We start from the raw sequence: 10,447 nt of genomic DNA on the forward strand, positions 1-10,447 counted from the left end.
AGCCTTGGCAGGGATGGTGGGCACTGAGCTGAGGAAAGAGCCACAAAAGCATCATCATTGCTGCCCTGGAGAAGCAATGGGCTGAAATTCTACAAACAAAATCCCGACTGCATTTACCCTCTGGGATGAGCTCAGAGAAGGGCATGAGAAGGTGAATAGGTGGATGGTAAGACAGCTGGCATGGCTCTGCCCATCCCAGCTATCACCCAGGGACGTGCAGTTTTGGAGGTTGGCTGAAGCTGGGCACTGGCGGTGGGATGCTCTGGATGAGTGACACGCAGCAGGGAGTACAAGGAAGGGCTGAAACGGGTCTGGTTTGCTTCTTTTAAACAAAAGCAAAGAGGTCTGCCCTGTCAAAGGCCTTTTTCTGACTGGGGAGCCAAAGCAGACAACTTCTTGCCTTTCATCAGCACACCAAACCGGCAGTCCCTGGAGTCAGTCAGTCTGACTGATCCTAGAGGGGAGGCTGCCAGGAACCCAAGCGGGACAGCAGCCTTGGTGGGCCAGCCTAAGCGTACAGCAAACAGCTCTGAGATGGACACAGCTTCAGACAGATGGCTGGGGATATCCATAGGCCACCAAGTTCTCTGCATCAGCTTTATTCGATTTTCACTAAGGCATCTATTTCTACCTGTTTTTCTAAAGACATGCAAGCCACCCAGTGCATCCGCCTGCCTGGGTTATGGGTGCTGGGACCGCAGGTGCAGCCGCCTTCTGCTGCGGCAACATTTGTCCTTCCCTCACAGGCTCTCAGAGTAGGATTGTTTTTATTAGTTTTCTGATAATACCTGGCACAACAGAGAGAGAGAGACTTGCCGTCGCAGTCTCAGAGCCTGAACCAACATCATATGAATGAAGGACAGAAAAGGCACCGTCAGTCACGGGGTGGCTGCAGAGTTCGGCATGCCTATCACTTCCTTTTCAAGGATGGCTTTGTTATTGCAAAAACACGTGTAAAGAATCATACAGCAGCTCAGTAATGCTGCTGTCACAGCAAATTCATTTTCTGCAGAAGAGAGGAAGAGAACAGCAGAGTTATATACACTTGCAACCAAATCTGCCCCTGGTTATCACTTCTGCCCTAGCAGGAGCTGACATCCTGCCTGCTAAGAATATTATCAGAACAACTACACGGAGAATATTACTGTTGAACAGCCTTGCCTTCAGCCAGCTTCGTGGGGAGGGCATTTTATAAACAATGTGTGGGGCTTTGACAGAATTAAATACAACTAACCTGAACTTTGCATTGACATCAATTTTAAAATTCCTGAGCGCCAGCTCCCCGACACAGATGTTGGCCCCGCAGTCCTCCCGCTTCCCCCCGAGTCCAGAGCCCCTTCGCCGCTACCGCATCCCTGTGCCCGGCCGAAGAGCCCTGCGAGGCCGTCAACACCAGCAGCCTCCAGTCTGGCTGAGGGCATACGGCATCGTGGTCCTAACCCAAACCTGAATTCACATCAACAATAACAGAGTTCGGAGCTTAGCCAGATAATATTCTAATTGTTTTAGGCTAAGCTTCCAGTTCTTCATTGTTAGATCAAAAGGTCTTCAAAGACTAAGGTACCAGCATTTCTGCCCATTTGATAAGGAGCTGGGAAGCACACACTGCTGCTTTGCAGGCACTAAAAGCTACACAACCATTGCATTAGCAGCTAGAACTTTTGATACACAAGAGTAATAAGTATTTGGAAAAGCCGATTACTTTTAAAATAATAATACTTTTGGGGGGAGGAAAAAAAAAAACCCAATCCCAAAACAAATCCAGAAACCCACCCACACATTTTCCACAGGTCGAAGTCAAATGATTACTGTCCCAGTGCAGCGAAGCCCAAATGACTCACCCGACTGAACCAGGACATGGTGCTGCAAGATATAATTGTTTTACCTTCTCTGTGCCCGTTTCCTAACTCAGAAAGAATGAGAAGCCCGTGACAAGTGAATTCATTATTCCTAAGTTGTATCAGGATACAGCTAGATATTATGGTAAACTCTACAGCACCAGAATTTCACAGATTATTGCAAGGAGCAGATCTACTCCAAGAGAAGTGGGTTCAGCCTCGAGTTTAGGTGAAGCGATGGGTAACGCTCTCTGTGAGCATCTCCCTCGTTCTGGAGAATATGGTGAGATTTCCTCTCGGTATTCGAGAGCGGGTATGGAGATCTGCATTCATGCCATAAGGCATTCAGAGGAGGAAAACCACTCTCTGTATCCTGGTGACAGTCTCTGCATGTTTTCTAAAGCATCATTTTAATAAAAGGGTCAGGCCTATCATATGGTGTACAATTCTGCAGTGTTTAAATACATGTTCTTAAATAAGCAAGGAAATAAAAGTGTCATCTCCTCTTAGTCCTCTTTGAACATATATTATAATGACAAGGCGTCTCACCAGTGTCCTGTTATAAAATTACCATTTACATACAGAACCTGTTTATTCATTTAATCATCTCTTTAAAACCTGGATTTAACCAGCCAGATAAAATCACTTGTTTACAGTGTAAAATCCCAGTGGAATTGCCTGAGGACTGACTGTTGAACTCTTCAGCCTCTCTCTGCTTTAATTTGTACGTATTTTATGCTACTAATTTCACTCAAACTTGAGTGAAGCTAAGCCAATCAGATGCTTGCGAGAAATTAGTTATCCAAACTTCGTGATTCATACATTTGTAACTGTGTTTGTTTAATTATCGAGAATGACAGTTTCTGATGGAGAACAAAGCAAGTAAAAGCGAGTCAAAAGATGGAACACTGCATTACCATTTCAGAAAATTTAGTAAGTTACCAAAACTAAGTATATGATCTTAATTTAGCAAAAGACTCAAGAAATCATTATACAAATTCATTTATGATTACATTCTACTTGTCTTTAATTTTCACTGTTCAACATTAACATTAAACATCGTAAATGTATGCAATATTTATATAAAATTAAATAACAATATTGGAAAAATAAATACACTTTTACATAAATACATAAATCCATACTGCTGAAAAGTTTCAGCTAATACTATACTCTTGTTTCAAAAGTGACCAAAAAAATATGGTAGTGACACTCCATCCCAACAGATGAAGTACGTACAGCTACAGAATGATGTTTGCAATCGATGACAGAGCTAAAGCAAATCCAGGTGATACCATGCTAAATAAAAAAAAAAATTTGGACTTTACTACCTACAGTAGTAGCACGAGGTAGACATATACGGGGAGTATTTTGCAGGAGGGACACGAAGCCCTTTTGACCCCACAGATATAAATCAGTCTTCAAACAGCGCTGGGGTCCCCTGCGTCAGAGCCAAATGACACCTCGGTAGCAAGACCTGAAAAATCAAGTCACTTTGTGGCAGCGGCTGGGGCTCAGCCCTGCAGCCCCTTCCCCTGCGGGAGGAGATGCCGCGGGCAGGAGAGGATGCCCCTGCGCTCTGCCTGTTTGCCCGACGTCCCACCCGCTCCCCCGAGACCGAGCAAGGGACAAGCCACCAAGGTTAATACGACTTAGGAGAGTCACGGGGAATTTTTCCTGGGTGAAAAAAAAACGACCCAAAACCCAAAATACAGGACTGCACACCCTGCATTTCCACCACAGAGGAGCTGCCGCAGCCCCGGAGCCTGTGAAGAGGCTGAACGCCGAGTGACACCAAAACGCAACACAACTGTGTCCGCACCTTTGGTTCTTGCAAACGGTCCAGCACCGGTAGCAAAGGTTGGCAGCACCTCCCAGCCGGTAACTCTGCGGGGCAGCCACCGCACGGGCCGCCAGCTCTGCTTAGCTCACCTCCCTCATTTTTAGCACCAACCGTATCAGCGTCCAAGTGATACATTAGCACCTCGAATGAAATATTTCGCATCACTGTCCCTTGCACTGGTGAAGCACCGTATAAACACCAGTTCAGCAGTTTTATGGCTATTGCATAACTCACTGAGGTATGATAAAAATACTGAGGAGCGTTACTGAAGGCATCCGCGATACTGAAAGCACCCACAGGAACGACCGTGCGGTTACGTTTTAGCAAGATGACTTTTCAAACCACGACAATTAAGGACATCCAAAATATTACAAACAGGCCGCCTTTTTTTTTTTCTCCTACATAAAGTGCTTTTGAGTCAAATTAGTATTTTTTAAAACCTTCTTCAAATGGTTTTATAACAAAATAGGTCGACATCTGTTTGAAGGCCGCTCCAAAACCGGCAGGTCCGTGGTTTCCAGCGCGCCAGAAGCGCCCGGGCGGCACCCGCCTTGGCACACCGGGGCTCCGCGCCCAGCAGAAGGTGCTGCTCTGGGCGGGGACAATTTCAAAGCTGTGGGACCCAAAAATATCATCCCAGCCCCCCGGTTCAGGGCTGCTCTGTCCTCGCAAGAGCATCTCTATAGCAGACTCCTCCGGCGGCCAAGGAGCAGTGCAAGACACCTGCTCCAAACACTATTTTGTTAGAAAGCTCGCAGGGTTTTAAGCTTTCCACCACCTGCTGATCCCTTGCGGACTTAATGACATCTAGAGCAGCAGCTGGAGATCAGGCCAGACAATAACTCTCCAGAACCGGAGATATGCACAGAAATAGCTTACAGGTGCCTTCGCACGGTACGTCACACTCATGTTATGTATACACGGGAAGAGAAATAGAGCGCGCGTGTGAACTCACACGTGTTTCTATATAGCTGTGTGTGGGGGCAGGTAGGGACCCGCACACACATCTATACACACTTGTACACGCTTGGGAGTTGATGCAATTTAGTACACATTTTCCCCTGTCATCTTGCTTTTGGCAGAGAACACACAACTGGTAAACCGGTAGGTGCACAGTGCGGTATTACCATTAAATATCAGAACAATTTAACTTCAGTGGAAATGTACTGCTTAAATGCCAGCTTTAAATCCATATGCAAAGAACTCAGTTAGAACCAAGACTCGTAACGCAGAGCACTCGCATGTCATAAGGTGGCTACTTAGCAGAAAGTGCCTTTTAAATTAGAGGACTTGAGGTCCCCTAATGTAAGCCCTTCCTGAACAGGTGTTACTCTGAATATATTGTCAATAATCCTCTTTAAGTGCAGTTTTAAGACACGAAGCATTAGCACCTTGGTTTGAAGCAAATTAAATCTGTTGTTACGGGATATCCACAAAACGGTTCACAAAGAGAAAGAGTTTATGGTCGTACCGAGCTCCAAGGACCAGCGCTCCAGGCAGCATCTCTAGGACAGTCCTGCACATTGCACTGCTCTCTGTCCGGTGGCTTGTCAAGAATTTCGCAGCTCAGATCCGTAAACCTTTCTCCATTAGGGCGCTGGCACACCACCAGCCGCGTTCTTGTCCCTGCCCCGCATGGCTTCGTGCACTGGAAGTCAGCAGAGGACAGAGCAATCACCGTCTGGGCAGCCAAAATACTGCTGACCGGTCACTCGAAGCACCAGCACCCCTCGCGACCTGACTGTTGTTTCTGTTCCCAACCGACCCACTCAGGCCAGATCCCCGCAAACTCCGTATAAGCCTCAGATGGGGCATCGGCTGCTTCAGCTTCTCTCTTCCTAAAGCTGCCCATGCTGCTCCACAACGATACTGCCAGACCCAACGCGATACTGGAGGTTAACGTCTCTGATTGCTCATCTCAGATGAATTTGCAGAGGGGAGCAGGGGTTCTTTTTTTTTTTTTTTTTTTTTTTTTTACAAAAAAAGGCCTTCAGTTAAGCGAGACTTCTCTTGGGGGGGGGAATTTCAATTTTTGTGGAATTGGTTTTTGCCTGGGAAGAAAATTCTCCCATGACAAATGGAAAGAAAACACCACCAAGCAGTTGCTAGGCTCACTCATTTATCAGAGGCTGCCTTTCACGCTCCAATTTTTCTAATAAATGTCACCGCAATATCCCCCTCTTCTCCCATTTTTCAGCCACTAATGAATAGCTTCCCCTGCGCAGGGAGCCCGGGATGAATGGTGCACTCACCTCTCCCCAGTTGCCATAAGCCCACTGAGGACAGGGGCCAGATTCGCACGATCTCTGCTCCATGGGTTTGCTTTTCTCATCGCAGTTATTTGCGGTGTATCCGTTTTCATCCTGGCACACCACGACCCGCCGCTGGAACCCCCCCGCACACGTGCTAGAGCACTGGAAGATACAATTGCCCATGGCTTCGTTGAGTCCAGGAATAATTCTGCATTCCCAGCTCCTTCCCAGTGCCTTGCACCGTGGGAATGCACTGCTAGAAATTTAATACAGTTAACAGGCATTATTAACTTTAAACCCCAGCCATTACTAATAGCAGTGCAATGACTTAAGTGCTGACTAAGCAAAGAAAATAAACACGAGCCTAGTTTTAAGCAGGTGAGTAATCCCCACTGCCTATAATGCAGTGTTTGACACCCCGTTTGTGCTTAATTCCCTTTAGGGACTTCTGTGCTAAAGCGCTGCAAACTGGTTGGGGTGAGAGGATCTGGCATTAAGGCTCTGCTGTGCTTTGGCAACAGCTCTGCACAGCTGTAAATGTCCCGGGAGATGGCCAAGAAGCAGAGGTTGGCCTTTGCCTCATGGAAAATGATGCCGTCAGCTTTCTGCCTAGAGAGCCTTGGAGATAGGAGGTGTGAGAGGCTGAGGAGCGATGCCTGCACCCTACTGCAACACTTGCTCGTGCCAGCAGAGAGCAGAGAGCGGGGAGAAGGGTCCCTCCTTTCCCTGCATGGCAACGTCGAGAAAAGCCTGGATTAGACCAGGAAAAGACACACACACACACACAAAAAAAAAAAAAAGACATAAACAGCAAGAAGAAAATCAGGGCACTTACTGCACCCCAGGGGCCAATCCTCCACTGATTGCCTCCCGGTATATGTGCACGGTTTCGGTTCGGGCTGCCTCCGGGGTGCAGTTTCAGGCGATGATCCGGATAGAGGAAAGGGTGGATGGGCCTGCCGTAGTCATGGCTGTTCGGATGACATGGAGACATGGAGCAGTCTTGCTCGGTGGCAGGGAGGTCATCCGGATCGCACTCACCCCTATCCACCAGCTGGTCACTGTAATTGATGCAGATCACTTGTCGCGTTGCCTTACCTTGACCACAAGTCACCGAGCACTGCGTTACAGTGGGAAAAGGAGACACAGTCACATTTCCAGCTTTGAAAATCAGGCAGACAGCTATTGCTAATAAAGGAGAGAATAAAACCTTAATCCCCCCAGCTATAAAAGGGCAAGCGTGACAGATTAATGAAACCCGTTTCCAGCAATGAGGTCCATGAGGCTCTCCTGCAAGAGACAGCGTGATGCTTACAGAGCTCCACTCCAAGGCCTTCCACTGTCCGCACGGCGTCACGGTGCACATTTCCGTGGCTGACGGCTTCGGGAGGTGGAAACAAGCTGACTCGTCAGCCACCGAGCCCTGGTCATCTCGACAGCTGACGTATCTCATCCGGGTACCCTTCCCGCACGTTGCGGAGCACTAGGGAAGAGCAACAAGCACTCCGCTAGAAAGTTTCCTGATATATATTACAAGGGCTTTGGAACGAAAAGTTGGTCAAATACACTTAAAAATATCACATTGTCTACTGCAAAATAATCCTGAAATGCTCTTACCGGTGTCCAGGATCCAAATCTCCACTGTGTCCTGTGAATGCCTGATATTGATCTCTTGGCTTCGGGACTATTTGGATGGGGAGGACACGCTGCTATTTCACAGTCCTGTACATGAAATACATGAAGGAAAAGAGGGAAATAAAGAATTTGCAGATGTTTCACAGTTAAACCACCTCCTCTTCAATGAAATTATCAACCACACACAATGTCTTCAAAATCCGTGACCTGCATGCTTGTGTGTTGGCAGGATTTCTCCTTGCGTCCTCTTGGTGAATCAGCAAAATTTGGTATGAGTACCCCGAGGGCTTCATATGCAGAAGCTCGGTGGACTTTTGACTTATTAGGAACTCCACAATAGGGATCCCCATAACCATGTGCCATCTCCATGCATTAAAACCAGATGTTTTTGAGGCAAAAGATGAAAGTTCATCAAGAGACTTCTGGTATGAACCCACATCTGCAAAGCAGCAACTTTATCTCCCTTCAAAGCTCCCTTCCTTCAGCGCGAGACCTGCAGCCCACTTAATAAAGGTTACGCTGCTGAGCTGATTGCAGCCCTTTGATTCCCTGCAGCCCACCTATATCTATGTGCTGATCTTCACCAGACACTAAACATGCATGGTTTTGGGGGCAGGCATGTTATTCTGCTCAGCTTTGGTACGGTGCCCAACAGGAGGGTTTTGGTCCCGGTCTGGACCTCCTGGGAGGTCTGGCAACAGAAATGACGAATAGTGACTTTACTACATGAGCCTATGAGTAGCAATTGCCAAAAAGGAAATTAATACTGATCGTCACTGCAAGGGAGAGAGCGGCTCTTGACAAGTGGCATAAATGATTTCCGCATTGCTGTGATTTTTACTTACACTGGAGATGTGCATGCCAAGCGATGGCTGATGACAAGTGAGTTTGTTACCCCTCGACTATAGCGCAATTGGTCTCCATACATGGGAAAAACAGCCCTTTCCTAGATGTTGTGGCCTTAGTTAAACTCTGAAGTCATGCAGGACTGAAGCTGGGCAGGGCATCAGCACTACGACTTCCCTAGATGATAGATAGATGGTAATGTTCTGCTTTATTCAGCTCCTTCAGACACCATGGGCACATCCTCTCCTTGAAATGGGAATTTACACGTTTGCTTCCAAGCACCAGCAAACGCAGCATGGAAAGCCTTTTCAGCAAATTTGCAAATGGTGTGCAACATTTCTCAATTTATCCGGCTGGGAGGGTACGCATCTGGAATTGTAGTTGGCACATACACTATGTCATCACATGCAGCAGACAACAAATGATGGCCCCTAGCTGTCATTCGTACCACACAGCAATGGTCCCACAGCTGAGCAAGCTCAGACTGCAGTCATGCATCCCAGACCTTGTGCAAACCAAAGGAGGTGTCTGCTGTATGGAGACCCCAGCCTCTGAGGCTAGTAAATACTCTTCCGTCTTATCCTTCTGGTCGTTTTCCCATATTCATCTACTGCTGCTTCTTTAGCTTATGAGCTCTTGGAGACCAACCTTTGCTCTGAATCTGGACAGCCCCTCGCACATCCCATCCTATGACCAGAGCTCCATGGTTATAAACCCTAAGCAAAGGTAATATTTACCCCATGAAGTCTTGACACCCTCATAACAAGTTGTCTGTTGCCTTTTTGGCAATCCAGTGCTTTGGAGCATAAGGTTAACCACGTGGAGAGGGTCTGGATGGGAACTCCCCAAATACAGCTTCTCTGTCCCACGGCCACCACAACAGGGTGCTATGCTGCACCTCTCCAACAGCCACATAGCTGACCAAGACACTGCTCTGCATGGGCTGACATCCAGGACGAGCCTTTGCTGCAGCAAGACAACCCCCGAAGCTGCAGCTTGGAGACCTCCGTACACACGCTGGCAAAATACACAGGACAGCAGCATTTACCTGTGTGTCCGTTGGCCTGGTCGCAGCATTACACTCATTATCATCCACCACTGACACGTAGGTGCCCACGACACACTTCACCGCTCTCATCTGGTAGCCTTGGCCACAGGTCATGGTGCACTGGGAGAGGACAGACCGGAGAAAGAAGCGCTGGGTCTGAGTAGCTGCTTCAGTTAAAGCATTAATCAGCCCAGGCTGAGCAGCAAAAATAAAGCCCAGCTTCCCTTCTGGTTACTCTCCACTTCATCCATTTCAGCTTTAAATTAGGTCGAAGCTTTAATTCACTGCGCCCACCAGAGCCTCACACGCTTCACTTGCTTTCTCGGGAATGAAGGTGCGAGCATTTAACAGATTTACTTTGCCACATACAGTAAACCATAGTCTGGTAGAACCTGCATAATATCTTTCTTTAGAATTGGTTGTTCAGCCCCACGGTAGCCCAAGCAGATAAATGAATAATTTTGCTGATAGGAAATAAGTCTGACTGGGACAACTGGTCTGGGTTTGTTGCTGGGTTTTTTAAGTCAAGAGCTAACAGCTTTGTGGAAGGCGATGCCAGAACACTCTGGGAGAAATGAGCAACTTGTATTTTAACAGAAGAAAAACCCTCACCAACCCATAACTGGAAAACATTAAAAGCAACAACAGCTATTCAATGGGAGCTGCTTTTCCATGAAAATTAGGCCATGTATTTACATGCCTAAATATGGATTTAGGAGTGTAACCTTGGAAACCCTTTTTTTGCAAATCACGGCCAATTTAGTATGACACGGATTAAATACAGCACAAAGGGCAGGTACTGTTATTGCTGCCCATCCGCTGAACCCAAGCGAACAGAGGGCTGCTTCGGCGTGCAAATCAATTAACACAGTTATGCCACTGAATTTGGATGAGAGGGTAGCACCCAGCCTTGGCCACCAGCACCCAGGTCCCGCCGGCCAGGAGCCCCGCGGCAGCTCTGCAGTACCTGGCCCCACGGCCCCAC

The 10,447-nt window shown here is 47.5% G+C and overlaps 1 protein-coding gene across 1 annotated transcript in view; it reads right to left on the reverse strand.

The window, feature by feature from the left end:
• Window positions 1-10,447, reverse strand: part of LOC104618664 (A disintegrin and metalloproteinase with thrombospondin motifs 9-like) — a gene marked incomplete at both ends in the record, with an annotated part of 27,833 nt that overhangs the window by 8,787 nt on the left and 8,599 nt on the right. The window contains 6 exons of the mRNA XM_010284311.1: window positions 5,153-5,329; window positions 5,934-6,095; window positions 6,769-7,053; window positions 7,249-7,416; window positions 7,551-7,655; window positions 9,463-9,582. Of these exons, the coding sequence (XP_010282613.1) occupies window positions 5,153-5,329; window positions 5,934-6,095; window positions 6,769-7,053; window positions 7,249-7,416; window positions 7,551-7,655; window positions 9,463-9,582 (1,017 nt within the window). The remainder of the gene's footprint in view (window positions 1-5,152; window positions 5,330-5,933; window positions 6,096-6,768; window positions 7,054-7,248; window positions 7,417-7,550; window positions 7,656-9,462; window positions 9,583-10,447) is intronic.

This window comes from Phaethon lepturus, unplaced genomic scaffold (genome assembly GCF_000687285.1).
Source record: "Phaethon lepturus isolate BGI_N335 unplaced genomic scaffold, ASM68728v1 scaffold41653, whole genome shotgun sequence".
NCBI classification, from domain to species: Eukaryota; Metazoa; Chordata; class Aves; order Phaethontiformes; family Phaethontidae; genus Phaethon; species Phaethon lepturus.